At 34.6% G+C, this 23,685-nt stretch overlaps 1 protein-coding gene across 1 annotated transcript in view; it reads left to right on the forward strand.

Moving 5' to 3' along the window:
• The first annotated feature begins 3,337 nt into the window (after nt 1-3,337).
• The window catches only part of Np (serine protease notopleural), a 57,781-nt gene continuing 37,433 nt past the window's right edge, over nt 3,338-23,685 (forward strand). Inside the window, exons 1-2 of the mRNA XM_088264718.1 lie at nt 3,338-3,586; nt 19,122-19,632. Of these exons, the coding sequence (XP_088120844.1) occupies nt 19,281-19,632 (352 nt within the window). The 5' untranslated portion in view covers nt 3,338-3,586; nt 19,122-19,280. The remainder of the gene's footprint in view (nt 3,587-19,121; nt 19,633-23,685) is intronic.

Consider the following 23,685-nt stretch of genomic DNA (forward strand, 5'->3'; position numbering starts at 1 on the left):
CATTTTTAATATTTTAGCTTATAATTTCACAAGTTAATTTATTTACCACATTTTGAGCGGGTCTAAATACATATCCTATATATAACGGGGGTCATGATGATTTCGTCCACTGGGTGTACATCGGGGACTGTATCCAACTTGCTGTGGCTTCAATGGTCCCTTGTGTAGTGTTTTGGATATAAAATATGGAAAACGGCAGTCTTCTCAAATGCAATAAGAAATAATTTGACCTTTATAGTAATCATATGCAAAATGTAGACATCTTAGTATTTCTAGGTTATCCATTGAGTTTCCTTGTTTAATCGATAGTCGAATCAGGAAGGGAATTAAAAATGTCGAAAGCAATGATTACGCTCATAAATACAAGATATTAATCATTGATTAGTAAAAGAAGGATGAGAGTAGACCGGATGCAGTCGGGATGCCATCTCTCAGTGCGGCAAGACCATGTATGGTAGATGTTCCAATGGTGATATAAGGAAAGGGTGCAAGGCTGAGATGAGCACTATCCAGCAAACTAAGGAAGGCGGCTTGGGATGGTTTGGGAAGGATGAGAGTAGACTGGATGCAGTCGGGATGCCATCTCTCAGTGCGGCAAGACCATGTATGGTAGATGTTCCAATGGTGATATAAGGAAAGGGTGCAAGACTGAGATGAGCACTATCCGGCAAACTAAGGAAGGCGGCTTGGGATGGTTTGGGAAGGATGAGAGTAGACTGGATGCAGTCGGGATGCCATCTCTCAGTGCGGCAAGACCATGTATGGTAGATGTTCCAATGGTGATATAAGGAAAGGGTGCAAGGCTGAGATGAGCACTATCCGGCAAACTAAGGAAGGCGGCTTGGGATGGTTTGGGAAGGATGAGAGTAGACTGGATGCAGTCGGGATGCCATCTCTCAGTGCGGCAAGACCATGTATGGTAGATGTTCCAATGGTGATATAAGGAAAGGGTGCAAGCTGAGATGAGCACTATCCAGCAAACTAAGGAAGGCGGCTTGGGATGGTTTGGGAAGGATGAGAGTAGACTGGATGCAGTCGGGATGCCATCTCTCAGTGCGGCAAGACCATGTATGGTAGATGTTCCAATGGTGATATAAGGAAATAATCCAAAGCTGTGATCTTCTCTTCTAGGATGACTTTGTTTTAAGTGGTATTACACAAATTCAACGACTATCTATGGGGAGTATTCACTGAAACATTTGGGGTTGGATTAAAGACCAAGTAAAGCATAAAAGGCAGATGATCGAAGTGGTATTTACCAAGTGAAGGAGATAATTAAAAGTTTCATATACCACTACTTTTTATTATTCACTTGGCAAATACCAAGTGGAGAATTAAACGCAGATAATATAATATAGTATTTCCTGAATAAATAATGAATATCGAGTGATGAAAATGGTATTTACTAAGTGAAAATAAGCAGCAGATAGTTAAAAGTGGTACTAAGTGAAAAAAAAATTAAATACAATATTTCCCGAGTTAATAATGAATATCGAGTGATAAAAATGGTATTTACCAAGCGAAAATAAGTAGCAGATAGTTAAAAGTGATATTTACCAAGTGAACAATAAAAAACAGATAATTAAATATGGTATTTACCGAGTAAATAATAAAAGCGATTCATAAAAATGGTTTTTACTAAGTGAAAAGTAAGTAGCAAATGTTTCAAAGTGATATATTACAAAGTAAATCATAAATTGCATATGATTAAAAGCGGTATTTACCAAGTGGAAAATAAAAAGCAGATGTTTGAAAAAGGTATGTATTAGATAGAAGCGGTATTTATGAAATTTCTTGCGGTGACTGTGATAAAAAATATACTGGCCAAACTGCGAGAAGTCTAAGAATTAGAATTAGAGAACATCGTCGTGGACTAACAAGTAATTATTTTTCGGAATTCGCAAATCATATCATGGAAACTAACCACTCATTTGACTCTCACACACTTAAATTATTACACTCTGTTGCAAATAAAGGTCAAGTCATGAATAATTTAGAAATACATAAAAATTTTAATTCAGATAAAACAATAATTAATAATATACTGTTTCAAAATACGTCACCATTATTATCAATGTTTCCTTTAACTAAAAATGTTGTTCCTGAACCCCCCTCCCTATACTTGCTAACCTATATATACACCTAAGTATATTTTAATTCGTTAGTTTTAATTTGTACCAGAAGATGAAAACAATTGTCGTTTTCGAAACTAGTCGTACATAAAAATAAAACTCAATTAAGTGGATTATTCAAGTGTTATAAAAATAAAAAATAAATTTGAAAGAGGTGTTTACCGAGTAAAAATCAAGTAAAAATCAATAAATATCGCATCAAAGTGACTGCTGGGTAAAATTATAAAATCTTTAATTTAAATACAATGGATAAGTATGCACACTGTAAGACTATCACAAAGCCTTTGTCTTTGAGAATCTATATTTAATTCAGAATTTGCAAGGTAACTCATCTTGCGATGCTACAATTCTTTCACCGTGAACATCTTCTCAGTGCACGATGTAATAATACGGAGATTACTCTAACCCTAAAATGGTCGACCAAATTTCACAAGTTAATTTTTCCAAATGTGGATTCCAATTTGATTCTTCTTCGAGGGCTATTAATCATGTATTTGTAATATTTTTGTCCGCCTCCGTAGTGTAATGGTCAGCATGCTCGCCTACCGTTCTGGAGGTCCCTGGTTCGATTCCCAGGGGGGTTTAATAAATATAAGTGATTTTTTCACTCTAATATTTATTCAATATTACACTGGACTGGTACCTGAAGCGGAGGGCTGATCACCTTTCCTTCATGTGTAAACGATCAAGATAACACTGCGTTTATATGACGCAGTGCCCTATGCACCATTGGGGTGCAGTAAGGAATTTATTATTTTTATTATTATATATTTTTTTAATATTATAATTTATAAGTGATTTTTCACTCTAATATTTATTCCATATTACCCTGGATTATTACCTAAAGCGGGGGACTGATCACCTTTCCTTCGTGTGTTAACGATCAAGATAACACTGCGTTTGTATGATGCAAAGCCCTATGCAAGTTAGTTGATTATTATTTTTACTATAGTACTACGAAGGGATACATACAACCTTCCAATACAATTCAATAACACACATACGTTCTGATATTCTACTCATCACTTCCATACAAACTCCATGAAGCTACCAGGAGTACAGAACAACGCAGGAGGTATTTGACACCCTCCTGGTTAGTAAGTCAGTTGGATTTTTCGTTGGGCACACTAGACCCCACTCGGTAGTCGAGCAGTTACCTGTGCTGACCAGCGTACGGCGCCCAGAACACAGACCCCGCCTCGTCCAGTGAACATCTAACCGCGCACAAGGCAAGACAGCCTTGCCTTGCAAACTCGACTGACTTCACTCATAGTCCGACTTAAGTCCGAAAAAATATAACGGACACTCGACGCTTCGATTGAAAATCCATAACAAATTGAATGATGAATATTTCACCAGTTTAAAAATCAAAATTAAAAATGAAAATTTGAAGTGTCATAAAAAAATATCAAGTGTTATTCTTGTTCTCGAGTCTGGAGTAACGTGGAAAAAAGGTATACTTGAGAAAGATTTTATTAAGCATAGAGACTTTTATTTGGATGTGTGCAAGATCCGAAGTCGGGATTATTTATCGTGCTGGGAGATGCCTGAAAATATAATTTCAATTTTTTTTCATGCAGCTTATAATTCGTCCGGTTATTTTTGTGCAAAACATTTTTTTTTTGTGTCCAGATGTCATGTTTTGTTAGGTTTGGTCATGCCAAATTTTTCTTGGCCGCCATCGGTCTACATATATATATATATACTTATATATTATTTTTTTAATAAACAAATTAAATTGAAAATAAACAAAGTGAGTTAAAAATTAAAAAATCTTTTATATTTTTTAAATCTAGAGTAACGTAAATTTTGCACTTCAGTTCAGTTTTTCTTTAAATGTTTGTAAGATAGAGACTTTATTAAAAATTTCTTCAAATGTTGGTTCATTAAGTTCTTCGAATAATAATTTTTAAGGGTAAGTTCTATATATATATATATATATATATATATATATATATATATATATATATATATATATATATATATATATATATATATATATATATATATATATATATATATATATATATATATATATATATATATATATATATATATATATATATATATATATATATATATATATATATATATATATATATATATATATATATATATATATATATATATATATATATATATATATATATATATATATATATATGTATTTATATATATATATATATATATATATATATATATATATATATATATATATATATATATATATATATATATACATATTTATATAAATATTTATATGAAAGTGGTCAGGTTAGGAGTCATTACAATCGGCGGGTATGTATGAGGAGATGCATGAACGTGGAAGAGGCGAAGAATATTTGCAAAGACAGAGTGGTGTGGCGTTCTATTCTCTCTCTCTCTCTATATATATATATACTCTTGAGTATATTCTCTCGTTATCCACTAGCTCCACATGTCCATACCACCTCAAATCACCTTATCTTTTCAAGTATCCCTAACTTGTCTTTACATTTGTCTCTAAAATATTAATTTTTAATAAGTTCGCCGAGTGTACGATTTCAATGGAATGTCGAAAAGCAATTTGTCCATCCCGGCTCTTCTCGGGAAAAATACCGGAAGTTCCGGTCAATTTTTCCACTCTTACCCACACCAAAGGTCTCAGATTTGTATTAAATTGGCCAATTAGTAAATTTAGTGCACGAATCCTTTTTTACTCGCACCGCATGTGGCTGGGAGCAGCCGATTCGAAATTTTGAATGAGTGAAAAGGTATCAAGATCAACAGCGAGCAACGCAGAGAAAAGTATTTTACATTTATTCTGTAGATAAAAAGAAATGCAAGGAATATAAGGAAATTATTTCAACGGTAGGGCATTGTGCGAACCTTATTGAAGAATTCTATCAATGCACAGAATATGTTGGGGTCAGTTCTTTCCGTCCTCAGGTTGTAGGTCCTTCTGTCATGGACAACCTCACCTAGGCCATGCCTTGAAGCTAGGAGTGTGGTGTTCCATCCTCTCTACCTGTGACTAGATGTATGGGTGTAGAGGAAGCTAGGAGTGTGGTGTTCCATCCTCTCTACCTGTGACTAGATGTATGGGTGTAGAGGAAGCTAGAAGTGTGTCTCGACAGTGTGGTGTTCCATCCTCTCTACCTGTGACTAGATGTATGGGTGTAGAAGAAGCTAGGAGTGTGGTATTCCATCCTCTCTACCTGTGACTAGATGTATGGGTGTAGAAGAAGCTAGGAGTGTGGTGTTCCATCCTCTCTACCTGTGACTAGATGTATGGGTGTAGAGGAAGCTAGGAGTGTGGTGTTCCATCCTCTCTACCTGTGACTAGATTTATGGGTGTAGAAGAAGCTAGGAGTGTGGTGTTCCATCCTCTCTACCTGTGACTAGATGTATGGGTGTAGAGGAAGCTAGGAGTGTGGTGTTCCATCCTCTCTACCTGTGACTAGATGTATGGGTGTAGAGGAAGCTAGGAGTGTGGTGTTCCATCCTCTCTACCTGTGACTAGATGTATGAGTGTAGAGGAAGCTAGGAGTGTGGTGTTCCATCCTCTCTACCTGTGACTAGATGTATGGGTGTAGAGGAAGCTAGGAGTGTGGTGTTCCATCCTCTCTACCTGTGACTAGATGTATGGGTGTAGAGGAAGCTAGAAGTGTGTCTCGACAGTGTGGTGTTCCATCCTCTCTACCTGTGACTATGGGTGTAGAGGAAGCTAGAAGTGTGTCTCGACAGTGTGGTGTTCCATCCTCTCTACCTGTGACTAGATGTATGGGTGTAGAAGAAGCTAGGAGTGTGGTGTTCCATCCTCTCTACCTGTGACTAGATGTATGGGTGTAGAGGAAGCTAGGAGTGTGGTGTTCCATCCTCTCTACCTGTGACTAGATGTATGGGTGTAGAGGAAGCTAGGAGTGTGGTGTTCCATCCTCTCTACCTGTGACTAGATGTATGGGTGTAGAGGAAGCTAGGAGTGTGGTGTTCCATCCTCTCTACCTGTGACTAGATGTATGGGTGTAGAGGAAGCTAGAAGTGTGTCTCGACAGTGTGGTGTTCCATCCTCTCTACCTGTGACCAGATGTATGGGTGTAGAGGAAGCTAGAAGTGTGTCTCGACAGTGTAGTGTTCTATCCGCTCTGCGATTTTTGTTTCTTCTAGCTAAAAAATGTTTTATTATAACCTGCGTTTTGAACAGGAAGGATAATTTAGTGTGGGCCAATCAGGAACTTTTCAGCATTTGCTCATTGCTGGGAGGAAACCACGTTGCACTCCTCAGGAGAAGGTGGACTGCTGACTGTCCTCAACAGGCCTTCCGTTCCACTAGAAGAGGGTTGGGCATTTTGTGTCCTAGCTTGGTTTATGGTACCAATGCCCTTGGCTAGTTTTATCATGTGTGATACCACCTCTTGTGAGAGTTCCTTATGAATTATCACGGATACGATGTCTGATAAGTCCTCACCCAGGCTCCTGCAAGCTGAGGAAAAATCCAAGGCTGAGATAAGCATTATTCATGAAATTAAGAAAGGTGTGTTGAGATGGTTTGGACATCGCTCACTCCTTTCAACAACGTCATATATCAAAAAGTGTGTGTGATGTCAGAAGACGGTGATGAAGAGTCGCTTGCTCTATGACTACCCTTGAAAGGAAATATCGTAAGGGAAGTAGTAGTTGTTTCAAAACTTTTAAAATCTTATTTTTTATTGATTAATTTTTAACGATTGCACTAAACGTCATTGACCGTCAAACCAGCTGACTGGGAAGGTCAAGTCGAGAGTATTGAACTCGCGAGATCCGGGGTTCGAATCCCAGATCAAGGCAACTTTATTTCACGCAAACTCACATAGATGGCGTTCGACAATTTTTACAGGCGATCAGTTTATGTGAATATCTTTTTTTAACTTCGTTCAGCGAGACATTGAATCAGCTGTATCAACATTAATATTCTCTGTTTTGCTGGCGGCTGTCAACGTTCGATGTATCGAGAGATAAGATGCTATTTTTTTCATAGTACATTGATCAGAAATCAAAAAAAAACATAAGCTTTATATAACTAAACTAAAAAACTAACCATCACGCCGCTTCCCGCAGGGGTAGGCAGAGAGAATCGAACGCCACACCACTCTGTCTTTGCAAACATTCTTTGCCTCTTCTGCAATTCATGCATCTCCTCATACATACCCGACGATTATTACGACTCCTGACCCGGCCGCTTTCAAGTATTTGACATACGTGATTGTGCCAAGTTTTCCTCGGTCGTCCTCTGCTTCTTTTTCCAACTACATTCGCCTCATAAATTTGTTTAACCGTTCTTTCTCACTCATACGCTCCACATGTCCAAACCATCTCAACACACCTTTCTTAATTTTATCGATAATGCTTATCTCAGCCTTACATTCTTTCCTTATTTCATCATTCGAACATCAATCAAACATCGTTTTGCCACACATTCGTCTGAGGGATCGCATTTCGACTGCATTCAGTCTGCTTTCATCCTTCTTTTGCCAACTCCATGCTTCGCTTCCATACATAAGCTTTATAAATAAATATATATATATATATATATATATATGTATATATATATATATATATATATATATATATATATATATATATATATATATATATATATATATATATATATATATATATATATGTATATATATATATATATATATATATATATATATATATATATATATATATATATATATATATATATATATATATATATATATATATATATATATATATATATATATATATATATATATATATATATATATATATATATATATATATATATATATATATATATATATATATATATATATATATATATATATATATATATATATATATATATATATATATATATATATATATAAACATGGCTCGACGCGATTCAGTGCCCTATGCACCATTATGTGCGACGAGGGTTAAACGTTGAAGAAGAAGCAGTAAATCCAGTAATTGTGATAAAAAAATAAGGCGCACTTGAAATATATGTATGTATGTTAATTTGAAAAATATTAAAATATTCTCGTTTGAATGTGAGCTTTGAGGAAGAGATGTAGTGCCCTGTGCACCATAAGTAAGCAGGAAATCCATTAGTTGTGACCAAAAATATGGGCAAACTTAAAATATTACCTTAAATAAGTATATTCGAAAAACATTTTTTTTAATGGGTGTGTTGATGAAGTGTTTAAGTGCCCTTCGCACCATTGGGTGGAAATTGGAAATTGAATAAGAAGAAGAAAATCCAGGGCACATTTAAAATATATATGATGAAAATATTTTAAAAATTTGCATTTTAGTGTGAACGGTTGAGAAAGTGTTAAAAGTTTTTTAAAAAAATCTTCAAATCCGTGAGTTGTGCCCAAAAACTAGGCGCATTTAAAATATTATTCAAAAAAGTATTAGCGTTTGAATGTGGACATTGAGAAAGTGTTCAAAAAGTAGTATGAGTTGCGCCTAAAAATTGGACGCACTTAGAATATTAATTAAAAATTTAAAAAATATTAGCGTTCGAATGTGAAGGTTAAGAAAGTGTTGCTTAAGAAAGTTGAAAAAGAAGTAGCAATCCGTGAGTTGCGCCCAAAAATATGGCGCACTTAAAATATTATTTAAAAAATTAAAATATTAGCGTTTGAATGTGGACATTGAGAAAATATGTTAAAGTTGAAAAATAAGCATGAGTGGCGCCCAAAACTTGGGCGCACTTAAAATATTATTTAAAAACATAAAAATATTAACGTTTTAGTGTGAACGTTTGTGTCCGCCTCCGTAGTGTAATGGCCAGCACGCTCGGCTACCGTTCAAATACCGGTCAAATAAATATGTCATTTTTTCACTCTAATATTTATTCAATATCACCCTGGACTGGTGCCTGAAGCGGAGGGCTGATCACCTTTCCTTCGTGTGTTAACGATAAGGATAACACTGCGTTTATATAATGCAGTGCCCTATGCACCATTGAGATGCGGATAAGGGTTTGAATGAAATGAAAATGAACGTTGAAAATGTGTTGACTTTGAAAAATACGCATGAGTGGCGCCCAAAAATTGGGCGCAATTAAAATATTAATTAAAAAAAAATATATATATATATATATACACATATATATATATATATATATATATATATATATATATATATATACACATATATATATATATATATATATATATATATATATATATATATATATATATATATATATATATATATATATATATATATATATATATATATATATATATATATATATATATATATATATATCGCCTCGGAATGCGCGGCTTCCCAAAATTCCTCGACTGTCAAATCACAGTTAGGATGTTATCACAGTTTGAGCGAGTGTTGTCCACCTTTAGTGGGTCAAGTCGAGTTGTACACACGCGACACACTAGCATACACACCCGCATATGCACACACGCGCACACACACACAAGCACACACGCCAAACTCGGATATTACCGTTACCCCGTGTCGAGGTATCTGATCCAGTCAAGCAGTGTCGCTCGAGACGGCCGGTCCTTACCTCGAACGGCCTCTGAATCGATACGTCAATATTAACTTTTCGAAAAAAATAATTTATTAATTTTTTGACTTACACTGATATACTTCTGAAAATTTTTTACCATAATTTTTATTTATTTTTAAATTGTGATATTTTTAAAATGCGGTGACGTTTCATACAAAGTGAACTTAAAAACAACGTAAGTGATTTTTGTACAATACTTTCGAGATTTATATCATATTGTGAATGCGGAAGAGGCGATGAATGTTTGCAAAGACAGAGCGGTGTAGGGTTCTATTCGCACTGTCTACTCCCGCGGGGAATCGGCTTTATTGTTGGTTAAGAGGTTATCAGAATGTGATGTGGAAGAGGCGAAGAGTGATTGCAAAGACAGAGCGGTGTGGCGTTCAATTCTCTCTGCCTATCCCTGCGGGGAAGCGTCGTTGTATTTAGTTGTTTAGTTATTAGAATGCGAATGTGGAAGAGGCGAAGAATGTTTGCAAAGACAGAGCGGTGTGGCGTTCTATTCTCTCTGCCTACCCCTGCGGGGAAGCGGCATGACGGTTAGTTTGTTAGTTAGAGATTTTCATTGATACAATCAAACGAGTGAAGAGTGGTCAGTAAAAGAAATAAACGAGTCGGATGTGGTTGATAACAGACGCAGAAGAACACCGAGGAAAACTTGGCTTGATCGAGTTTATCAACAAAAAAAATGGTCATGTCAGGAGATAAAATAATCGGCGTGTATGCGAGAGAAGATGTACAAATGCGGAAGAGGCGAAGATTGTGCTCAAAGACAGTGTTGTGGCATTCTATCCTCCCTGCCTACCCCTGCGGGAAGCGGCGTAATAGTAAGTTGGTTTACTAGTTAGTTAGACGAAAAGTATATTGGTATGGGAATATGTAATTCTGCAATTTTGCAGGAGCTGTCGTTGGCTGATTTAAGTGCAATTAATGATCGATTTGACTCAAACTTGTAGGTGAAATGTCACACCTAAAGTTTTTCTTTCAAAAGAGGTGTCAATCGAAAAATACAGCTTCAATCATGGGTAGAATGATGAATGTTACACGTGTATAAAGCGATCGCTTACACCATCCTACGACAGGTCGTAAGCCGTGCAAACGCCCAGACGTTCATATTCTCATTTTCAACATTTTTAGTGTGTCCAAATACTTATTCACAAATCTTGGTTTTCTCCATTTACGAGTTATTTTCATTTTTTGAAGTCTCAACATAGATGAAGAAGCATACGGACATCTGGGAATTAACAGCCCTTAAAAAAAGCTTCTGCTAAATAAAAGCTTTCTCAATCCAACATAGATGGCTGATGTGAACTCATATGTACTGGGCCATGAGATTGATCATATATAAGTATATGTATACAACATTTTTGAGTGTGTCCAAATACTTGATATTTTCTGGCGTTTCTCATGTGTGTGATTATAATCCAGGATTCGGACCTCACATACTAATATAAGAGTTTCTGCTTGATAAAAAGCTTCTTTGCATCTCACCAATAGATGTCTCTAGTGAAAATCTAGTGATTCAAGAACAAGGTTTCTAAATTGGTTCATATATATAGAACTTCCAAGAATTTGAGTAGTGTGGTTGTCAATAATGGGTAGAATTGGTGAATGTTGCAGGTGTGTAAAGTGATCACTTAATCCAGCCTATGACGGTCGTCAGCCCCATAAATGCCTAGACTTCCATATTCTTTTTCATCTTTGATGAGATGCCAAAAAATAATATAAAAAATAATATATACTTATGTGTGTTGCAAAAATTTTAGTAGTGTGGTTGTCAATCATAGGTGGAATGGTGAATGTTGCACGCGTGTAAAGTGATCACTTAACCAAACTATGACAGGTCATAAGCCCTGAAAATACCAATAATTTCTTCTTCTTCACCTGTGATAAGATTCTATGTTCTTATTGACTTTAAAAATAAGGAAATATTATAGTTTTAAATTTTTATTCTTCTTCTTTTAACCCTTGATGGTGCATATGGCACTGTATCGTATTGACGCAGTGTTATCTTGATCGTTCTTAACATACAGACATTCACAACCAGTCCAGGTGCTAAAAAAAAATTGTTTTTAAAAATCACTTATATTGATCTCGGGACATGTAGTACTGCAGCTAAACGCGCTAACCATAACACTACGGTGGATGAAGTTCAACTCAAAAGCATTTTATGTGAGTGACGTATTTTTATGCAATATAAAACAAAGAAGGCGAGGGAAATAGGATCAGATGAGGAGTTGAAGGGGAGAGGTAGAGGAACCAAGGAAAAATTCATGAAATATTCTCTAAACAAAACGAATTTGGTTGCGTTTGTATCTGCTATTTCGGCACATAAATCTTTAGCGCTGAAAATTATTAAATAAAACATGAGTTGAAGATCCGCGTATATTGTTTTTCTGAAACCATTTTACTTAAACGCAATTAGAAATAGAAGCAGAGGAAGACCGAGGTAAACTTGGCACGATCAAGTATTTCAGATACTTGAAAGTGGTCACGTCAGGAGTCGGAATTATCGGTGGATATGTATTTTCTCTGCCTATCCCTGCGGGGAATCGGCATGAGGTTAGTATGTTTTTATTTTAGATTAATTTGTTGAGAGAGATATTTATTCATAAGGCCTCTAGTTTTTATTCGAAATCAGTATTATGTCATGAGAGAGGCCATTGCTGTTTTTTTTTATACCGTGTCACAATCCCTTATTTTGGCGACTGAGACACGGTATAGAATCAGTTCGCCTAAAACGTAGTCCTTGTAAAAAATGCGAAATGGAGAAATGCGTACGTTTATTGAGAAAAATTATTTTTATTATGGCAGACACAATTATTTACTTCATTCATTCGAACCCTATCCGCAACCCAATGGTGCATAAGGCACTGCATCATTTAAACGCAGTGTTATCTTGATCATTAATTAACACACGAAGGAAAGGTGATCAGGCCTCCGCTTCACGTACCAGTCCTGGGTAGTATTGAATAAATATTAATGTGAAAAAATCACTCATATTTATTTGACCCCCCTGGGAATCGAGCTCAGGACCTCCAGTACAGCAGCCGAGCGTGCTGACCATTACACTACGAAGGCGGACAAAATAATTAAAATACAACTTTGTTTTGAAATCACTATAAATATTTTATTATAAATTAATTATAATGTCTACCGGTTTCGAAGCTAACCGCTTCTTTATCAAGACTGATTAATACTAAAACACTATCTACTCAACGAAATTCAAAATATTTTGACGGCTAGGCGAAGGAGCTTGGGTAGATCTCAAGTGGCTTTATTTTTTGTGTGATTCTTTTCTATTAGGTGCTTGGCAAATTCAGAATAATAATTATTTTTTAGACATCTTGTATGCTCTTTTTACATTATAGGTTGATAATGTATGTGAGGTAGGGTTTGACCTAGGTATGACTGACCTACTAGGACGATGACCTATTGACCTGGATAAAACTGGTTGACGGTACATTCAGGAACTATTGATAATACCAACATACAGCATTTGTATGTAGGAGGACCTGTCATATATCTAAAGAAGGAACTGTTCAATGTGTTATGATATTTAAAATAAAAAAGAGGACTTTAAATGATTATAATTCTGTTTCTTCAATAGGTATAAGACATAGGAACACAGATAATATTGTACTCTAATTTATTGCATAGTTTCACGAGTAACCTGCTCCGCGCGTATTCACTGTATTGTAGTATTTAACGTTAGAAAAAGGTCCCTATTTTAGAGTGAAATTGGAGGACTTTAAATGATTATAACTCTGTTTCTACAATAGTTATAAGACATAGGAACACAGATAATATTGTACTCTAATTTATTGCATAGTTTCACGAGTAACCTGCTCCGCGCGTATTCACTGTTTTGTAGTATTGAACGTTAGAAAAAGGTCCCTATTTTAGAGTGAAATTGGAGGACTTTAAATGATTATAATTCTGTTTCTACAATAGTTATAAGACATAGGAACACAGATAATATTGTACTCTAATTTATTGCATAGTTTCACGAGTAACCTGCTCCGCGCGTATTCCCTGTATTGTAGTATTGAACGTTAGAAAAAGGTCCCTATTTTAGAGTGAAATTAGAGGACTTTAAATGATTATAATTCTGTTTCTACAATAGTTATAAGACATAGGAACGCAGATAATATTGTACTCTAATTTATTGCATAGTTTCACGAGTAACCTGCTCCGCGCGTATTCACTGTATTGTAGTATTTAACGTTAGAAAAAGGTCCCTATTTTAGAGTGAAATTGGAGGACTTTAAATGATTATAATTCTGTTTCTACAATAGTTATAAGACATAGGAACACAGATAATATTGTACTCTAATTTATTGCATAGTTTCACGAGTAAGCTGCTCCGCGCGTATTCACTGTATTGTAGTATTTAACGTTAGAAAAAGGTCCCTATTTTAGAGTGAAATTGGAGGACTTTAAATGATTATAATTCTGTTTCTGCAATAGTTATAAGACATAAGAACACAGTATAAACTAAGTAATATCAAGAAAAACCAGCTTCATAATTAACCATGCATTTTTGACTTCACATAATCCTTAATGGCACCAACTACCGTTGAACAGCAGAAAGGAAATGACCGCGAATACTTAAATAATGGTTACCTGTTTCGACTTGGATACTTCTACTATACAGACTTGCACAAAAGTATCCCGCTATCCAAAAATTGTTTTATTAAAATATATTTCCATTTTAATTTACGAGTGATTTTGGCTCCAACAAACAAAGTACATTGTCATAAAAATAATGCGAGTTCGCGGCAGCATCTATTGTTGATTTGAGTAAGATTTATTCATTGTGAAATATTAAAAATACAGTTGAGACTTGTCTGTTATCATACTATTTACAATTAAGGGTATACTCGCAAACATACAATTCAGCAAGCGACCGGATAGGCAAGGGACACAGTTTGTCTCCGCGAACTATTTTTTTAAGAGTATTTATTCAAATTGTTTTTTTTTTAAATAAATGTATTTTAAAGTAATGTTTCTGTCAAATCAAATCAACTGTCAAATCAACTGTATTTCTACAGACTAACAATTTGACAGTTGACAGTTGATTTCTAGTCAGTTCGTTTTGCCATTTCGTCGTAGGTCAGGTGAATGGGCCGAAAACAATATTAAGCTTGATCCTCTTTTTCAACACAAAATTTTGTTCACAGACGTGGCACATTTTAGGTAAAATGGCTATGTCAATAAGCAGAGTTCCCGAATTCGGAGTAGAGAAAACCCAGATACCTTTGTCGAGACGTCCTTACATCCATTAAAGTCACTGTTTGGTGTGCTTTATGGGCAGGTGGAATCATTGCCCCATATTTTTTTAAAGACGATGCCGGCCAGAATGTTACAGTCAATATAGAGCGCTGCAGCACCATGATAACTGACTTTTTCGTACCTCAGTTAAATGGCATTAATGTGACAGACCTGTGGATTCAACAAGATGGCGCAACATGCCACATGGCGGATGCCACCATCAATTTATTGCGGGAAATTCGAATTTGTAAACCTCTTAAAAAAAACACCTTTAGATTAAAAAATCATTTTTTATTAGCTCCTTACATTTCGATCACTCTTTTCCATTCAAAACAACGTATTGAGTTGGAAGTAAAACTTATTTTTTTAATACAAAACAGTGTTTTATTAATAAAATATAATATTACGTTAAATGTTACCCTGGTTCAAATAAAATTAATTTGCGAGATTTCGTATATCCTGCCTTACGTTAAATTCAAGTTAAACCAAGGAAAATTTTTATATAATTTATTTTTACAATTTCGACTTTCGTAATGCTGTATGCTGTAGTAATATAGCCATGTATTAAGTAGGTATAGTTTGTCCTGTAATATATATATGGATATCTTTGCTTATACGGAGTGTTAAAATAATATATTAAAACAAAATAATTATTATCAATTAAAGTCCTCCAATTTCACTCTAAAATAGGGACCTTTTTCTAACGTTAAATACTACAATACAGTGAATACGCGCGGAGCAGGTTACTCGTGAAACTATGCAATAAATTAGAGTACAATATTATCTGTGTTCCTATGTCTTATAACTATTGTAGAAACAGAATTATAATCATTTAAAGTCCTCCAATTTCACTCTAAAATAGGGACCTTTTTCTAACGTTAAATACTACAATACAGTGAATACGCGCGGAGCAGGTTACTCGTGAAACTATGCAATAAATTAGAGTACAATATTATCTGTGTTCCTATGTCTTATAACTATTGTAGAAACAGAATTATAATCATTTAAAGTCCTCCAATTTCACTCTAAAATAGGGACCTTTTTCTAACGTTAAATACTACAATACAGTGAATACGCGCGGAGCAGGTTACTCGTGAAACTATGCAATAAATAGATTTATATTATCCACTGACACTTCGTGATGGAATTGCATTTTTAATTTATTATTAGATTAAAACCAATATTTTTAGCTTTTCCACTTTTTTTATTTGACCAGCGACCGGGTTTCGTCGTTACCGACATCATCAGACTGGTACCAGTACTAAAATAGGGACCTTTTTCTAACGTTAAATACTACAATACAGTGAATACGCGCGGAGCAGGTTACTCGTGAAACTATGCAATAAATTAGAGTACAATATTATCTGTGTTCCTATGTCTTATAACTATTGTAGAAACAGAATTATAATCATTTAAAGTCCTCCAATTTCACTCTAAAATAGGGACCTTTTTCTAACGTTAAATACTACAATACAGTGAATACGCGCGGAGCAGGTTACTCGTGAAACTATGCAATAAATTAGAGTACAATATTATCTGTGTTCCTATGTCTTATAACTATTGTAGAAACAGAATTATAATCATTTAAAGTCCTCCAATTTCACTCTAAAATAGGGACCTTTTTCTAACGTTAAATACTACAATACAGTGAATACGCGCGGAGCAGGTTACTCGTGAAACTATGCAATAAATTAGAGTACAATATTATCTGTGTTCCTATGTCTTATAACTATTGTAGAAACAGAATTATAATCATTTAAAGTCCTCCAATTTCACTCTAAAATAGGGACCTTTTTCTAACGTTAAATACTACAATACAGTGAATACGCGCGGAGCAGGTTACTCGTGAAACTATGCAATAAATATATTTATATTATCCACTGACACTTCGTGATGGAATTGCATTTTTAATTTATTATTAGATTAAAACCAATATTTTTAGCTTTTCCACTTTTTTTATTTGACCAGCGACCGGGTTTCGTCGTTACCGACATCATCAGACTGGTACCAGTACTAAAATAGGGACCTTTTTCTAACGTTAAATACTACAATACAGTGAATACGCGCGGAGCAGGTTACTCGTGAAACTATGCAATAAATTAGAGTACAATATTATCTGTGTTCCTATGTCTTATAACTATTGTAGAAACAGAATTATAATCATTTAAAGTCCTCCAATTTCACTCTAAAATAGGGACCTTTTTCTAACGTTAAATACTACAATACAGTGAATACGCGCGGAGCAGGTTACTCGTGAAACTATGCAATAAATTAGAGTACAATATTATCTGTGTTCCTATGTCTTATAACTATTGTAGAAACAGAATTATAATCATTTAAAGTCCTCCAATTTCACTCTAAAATAGGGACCTTTTTCTAACGTTAAATACTACAATACAGTGAATACGCGCGGAGCAGGTTACTCGTGAAACTATGCAATAAATTAGAGTACAATATTATCTGTGTTCCTATGTCTTATAACTATTGTAGAAACAGAATTATAATCATTTAAAGTCCTCCAATTTCACTCTAAAATAGGGACCTTTTTCTAACGTTAAATACTACAATACAGTGAATACGCGCGGAGCAGGTTACTCGTGAAACTATGCAATAAATAGATTTATATTATCCACTGACACTTCGTGATGGAATTGCATTTTTAATTTATTATTAGATTAAAACCAATATTTTTAGCTTTTCCACTTTTTTTATTTGACCAGCGACCGGGTTTCGTCGTTACCGACATCATCAGACTGGTACCAGTCTGATGATGTCGGTAACGACGAAACCCGGTCGCTGGTCAAATAAAAAAGTGGAAAAGCTAAAAATATTGGTTTTAATCTAATAATAAATTAAATATGCAATAAATCATTTTTATATTTAAACGTAAATTTACCGCAATAGATTTGAAAATGTCTGCGATTTTTGTGGACACGCTGTCTTTGTAATATGATTATTACGTTGGTATAGGGTACCTACCTATATTATAATGACAAGGGGTCACCGGCCCGACTATACTCCGTGGTAACGGTACACGATCTCGCAGATATACAACTCGAATACCTCCTCTCCGATGCTGCGCGCCTGGTATTTCCTTCTCCCAATCATATCGCCAATCATCGTGACAGCTGTTCCGATCGCCCTGATAAACTAAAACAGGATCCCCTTCTGCGATTCTGCTCTCCTGATAGGTGCCACAGTGGTTGGCGCTTTTGGCTGGCGAACACAAGGTCTCGGTTCGATACCCAGAAGGGGTCTTAATAAATATCTCTTTTTTTCTTTCTTAAATTTGCCGCAACCAATGGTGCATAGGGCACTGGTCGTATTAAATATAATCGATATTGAAAGAAAGGCGATAAGGTATGGGTTTAAGGTACCAGTCCAGGGTAATATCAAATAAATGCAACTTTGAAAAATCAGCTATTTTGGATTTGGATTGAGTGAGTTCGGAAGAATATTCAAAATATCACGGATTGAGAAAGTTCGAAAGAATATTCAAAATATCACGAGTTGAGTGATTTCGAAAAAATATTTATAATATCACGGATTGAGAAATTTCGAAAGAATATTTAAAATATCACGGATTGAGAAGGTTCGAAAGAATATTCAAAATATCACGAGTTGAGTGATTTCGAAAAAATATTTATAATATCACGGATTGAGAAATTTCGCAAGAATATTTAAAATATCACGGATTGAGAGAGTTTGAAAGGGAAATGTTTTACGATACATTGGAAAAGAGAGAAAAATTATAGACACTTAAAGAATAGAAAGAAAGATAGATATATATATATATATATATATATATATATATATATATATATATATATATATATATATATATATATATATATATAATATATTTATATATATATATATATATATATATATATATATATATATATATATATATATATATATATATATATATATATATATATATATATATATATATATATATATATATATATATATACTCCTAGCTTTCTATACACCAAAACATCTAGTCGTACGTATCCTCCGTCTGCGTAGACTTTTGACACGACCGAATTTAAGGTTCTGATTGATCTGATCATGCCAAGTCTTTTTTGATTGACCGCCTTCAGTTCTTGCCCTTGCTAAATATACTTTTTTATCATTCATTCGCTCCACGTAACCTTTTAATACCTTTTTGTTTGTTTCAGACCAGCCGACATTCCATCCAAGCATGAACAAAAGCTAAAAAGATACTTTAATCGAATTAAAGCATCGAAACAGACCAGCAAAACATTTAGACTAAGAGACATGATTCTATGATAAAACGTGCCAAGTACTCTCGACCCTGATCAGAATAAGGGTCCAATATGGAACGGGAAAGGTTGATGGGAGGCGAGGAGGATAACGCTTCATCAATCGGCTCCAAACCGAAGAGAAGGAGCACCGAAAGATGTGAAAATTCAAATCGAAATGGGGAAAAAACCACCAGTCCATTTTTGGATGACGATGGAAGTCATTCAAGAAACGTGAAATCCAACATAGTAAATTTTTTGAACGATTTTTTTGGTACCAAGACTTCCAAGGTAAATTGTTCAGTTGTTAGTTTAGCCATGACTTTCTTATATTTTACAAGTTTAGTGTTTATAGTGATGAAATGTGAAAGTTTGGTGGTCGGAGCGACTCCATTTAGACCTGCAAGACAACCTCCCATGTTTCACTGTAAGTATTATATTCTATTTTTTAAAGAAGTACCCTTAATTTTAGTTTAAGGTTTTTTATTTAAATCTTGATTTAAGACATCGCTCACTCCTTTCAAGAACGTCATAAATCAATAATCGCCAATTTTCAGTTGGGCATAATTTCGGAATGCACATAAAATGTACTATATCCCAGCAAAAGCGGCATATTTTTTATTTAATATTTATCTGCTACAGGGCAGAAAGTTTTGTTTTTGTATTTTGAAGAAAATGTATTGTTCAATTATATTTTTAAATATGCTAAATATTTTTCAAATGGAGAAAAAACCTTCAGGTTTTACCTAAAAAGATCTGTTGCACAGTAAAAAGTCCAATGAATGGATTGATATTTATTTTTAATACATTTTATTATATTCTTAAATATTAAAAAGGATCTCCTGAAATATCAAGTGTTGTGATATATTACGATGTTGAAAAGAGTGAGCGATGTGTGATCAAATAAAATTATGTGTTTACGAAATGTAATCTGCAGTGCGGCAAAACCATGGTTAAATAATGAAATAAGGAAGTAATGCAAGGCTAAGATAGGCATCGTAGATCAATTTAAAAAAAAGGTGTATTGAGATGGTTTGGACACGTGGAACAAATAAGTGTGGAGAGAACGGTAAGGCAAAACTATGATGCAAATGAATGGAAATACGAGCAGAGGAAGACTTAGAAAAACTTGTCATGATCACTACATTTCAAATAGTCTAGCGTGGTCAGGTCAGGAGTTCACACCAATGTAGAAGAGGCAAGGGACGTTTGCAAACACAAAGAAGTTTACTATCTCTTTATAAAATAAAACAACTTTGTTTTAACCACTTTTTATTGGTACAGTTTATCCAACCGGTTTCAACAAGAACCTTGTCATCATCAGGGTTTATGTAGTAAATTCTAAAACACTGACATACTCATGGTTAATTATCCTTCCCTCACCAAAAACTCGACTATACGAACTATGTACATATTTGACTATATGACAATATCGTAGTCGTACAGGAGAAAGTGACCAACTACCAAAACGTAAAATGTTCAGGAGGGCCATTTATGTAAGTCACTATTGCTTGGCAAGAAAATAAACATCAACGCAGTTAGTCATTTTTAACAAGTCAATATATTATACTTCCAAGCTTAAAATCCTTTGGGATTTTTTCAGGGCAATATTAAGCTAGTAAGATATCAAATAATCAATGATTACGTTTTTGTTAAAAAAAGCACTTGGTCACTTTCTCCTGTATGACTACGATATATGAAAACAATATGAAAACATGATTTAAAAAATATAAGTGAATTGTTTGCATGCTGTGTACTAACACAGCATGCAAACAATACTACCCTTCACCTTCGATTGTCCTGACGAAGAGACGGGTACGTCTCGAAACCGGTAGACGTAAAAATCTCGGTGAGTGGTTATATACTAATTTTATTAACATTTTTGTAAAAAAATAAATAAGTAAAAATGACGAACCACAAAATAAAAGCTTTAAATATGAATAATATTGAAAATAAAAAATATGATTTCAAAAACTCCTAAATATTGTTTTTATCATGCATTGCATAGCGAATACGTCAACCCCGAATGGATTTTCCTAGGTCTTCCTCTGCTCCGTTAATTTGCATCGTTGATTTGTTTTAAAATTGTTTTATTGAATAAAGATTATAAAATGTGCCACAAAGTATCTGCGAAAAGCATTCAAGAAATTTATTCTCTCTGCCTACCTCTGCAGAGAGTGGCGTGATGGTCTGTTAGTAGGTTATTTGTTTATTTGTCTAGTCGTTATGTCTCTAATGACCTGTCTTTAATGACCGCTGGACGAGATAATGTGGATTTCGATTGTATTCTTCATACCTCATCAATCATTCAACGACGTTACATTGACGCACACAGAAAACAGAAATTCCTTGCTTGTGTATACAAAAATAAGATAGGTTATATTACAGCATTATCAACAAAAGGTTTGTTATATTTCTAAAGCGTAACCTTCATGTTTCTGCCAAGAAAAATTAGTATCTTTGCGTAAGTCTACATCAGGCAAAGGCAACCTTTTCTCGGTTTAGGTCCAAATTATCATTCTGTCTCTAAATTTAAAGCCTGTCTTTATCATTCTGTCTATAAACAAAAGGTTTATTATATTTCTAAAGCGCAACCTTCATGTTTCTGCTAAGAAAAATTAGTATCTTTGCGTAAGTCTACATCAGGCAAAGGCAACCTTTCCTCGGTTTAGGTCCAAATTATCATTCTGTCTCTAAACAAAAGGTTTGTTATATTTATAAAGCGTAACCTTCATGTTTCTGCCAAGAAAAAATAGTATCTTTGCGTAAGTTATCAGTACATCAGACAAGGGCAACCTTTTCTTGGTTGAGGTCCAAATTATCATTCGGTCTTTAAATTATTAAACATAATAAAGCAATATGCGAGCTCAAAGTTGTCGTTAGGTGGGGAAGGCAACAAAGGAGACAGTGGTGCACACATCGCTCACTTCTTTCAATAACGTCATAAATCAAATTACTTGATTTTTCAGGAGAACGCTTTTAATGTTTAAAAATATAATACAATGTATTAAAAATAAATATCAAGCCACTTATTGAACTTTTTACTGTGCAACAGATCTTTTTAGGTAAAACTTGAAGGTTTTTTCTTCATTTGAAAAATATTTAGTATATTTAAAAAAATAATTAAACAATACCTTTTCTTCAAAATGCAAAAACAATACTTTGTGCCCTGTAGCGGGTAAATATTAAGTTAAAAATATGCCTCTTTCGCTGGGATATAGAACATTTTCTGGGCATTCCCAAAACATGCATAACTGAAAATTGTAGATTTTTTATTTATGACGTTCTTGAAAGGAGTGAGCGACATGTGAGGAGAATGGAACCATCCAGATTCCCCAATATTGATATTATTTTTTGACATCTCATCAAAGATGAAGGAAAATATGGAAGTCTGGGCATTTATGGGGCTGACGACCGTCATAGACGAGTTTAAGTAATCACTTTACACACGCGTAACATTCACCAATTCTACCCATTATTGACAACCACTCTACTCAAATTATTAGTTAGAATGGAGACATGAAGAATACACGTCTGTGTGCTGTCAAAAATAAAAATTATGTGCGTTAATTTGACATAATGAGGGCTGGACAACTTAGCTCGGCGGTCCGATGGTTGGCCATATATGGTCTACATTAATAGCAAGCAATTTTCAGTACACAATTCCATATATGACTACCCATTAAATATTTAAAAATAATTATTTTAAACGTACTGTATGCTATATTTTTCTGGTAGTTCCAAAAGTTCAGCTTCCTGATGTGAAGACAAAACATTTAGTGATTTGGCATTCACTTTATGAAATAACATAAACTAACAATTCGTCCGTAGCGTAATGGTCAGCACGCTGGGCTACCGCATTGGAGGTGCCAGGTTCGATTCCCAGGGGGAGTCAAATAAATATCTGATTTTTCACTCTAATATTTATTCAGGATAACCTTGGCCTGTTACGGTACTCAATGTACCTGAAGCGGAGGGCCGATCACCTTTCCTTCGTGTGTTAACAATCGAGATAACACTCTTTTATGCGATGCAGTGCCCTATGCACCATTGGGTGCGGAAAATGGTAAAAAGAACATACTATCATAATCATAGGGCCATGTTGTATTTGATTGCATATAAAAATGAAGACAAAACATTTAGTGATTTGGCATTCACTTTATGAAATAACATAAACTAACAATTCGTCCGTAGCGTAATGGTCAGCACGCTGGGCTACCGCATTGGAGGTGCCAGGTTCGATTCCCAGGGGGAGTCAAATAAATATCTGATTTTTCACTCTAATATTTATTCAGTATAACCTTGGCCTGTTACGGTACTCAATGTACCTGAAGCGGAGGGCCGATCACCTTTCCTTCGTGTGTTAACAATCGAGATAGCACTCTTTTATGCGATGCAGTGCCCTATGCACCATTGGGTGCGGAAAATGGTTAAAAGAACATACTATCATAATCATAGGGCCATGTTGTATTTGATTGCA

Source organism: Brachycentrus maculatus, unplaced genomic scaffold (assembly GCF_059751285.1).
Source record: "Brachycentrus maculatus isolate JH-2025_06_01 unplaced genomic scaffold, ASM5975128v1 h1tg000236l, whole genome shotgun sequence".
Taxonomy (NCBI): Eukaryota; Metazoa; Arthropoda; class Insecta; order Trichoptera; family Brachycentridae; genus Brachycentrus; species Brachycentrus maculatus.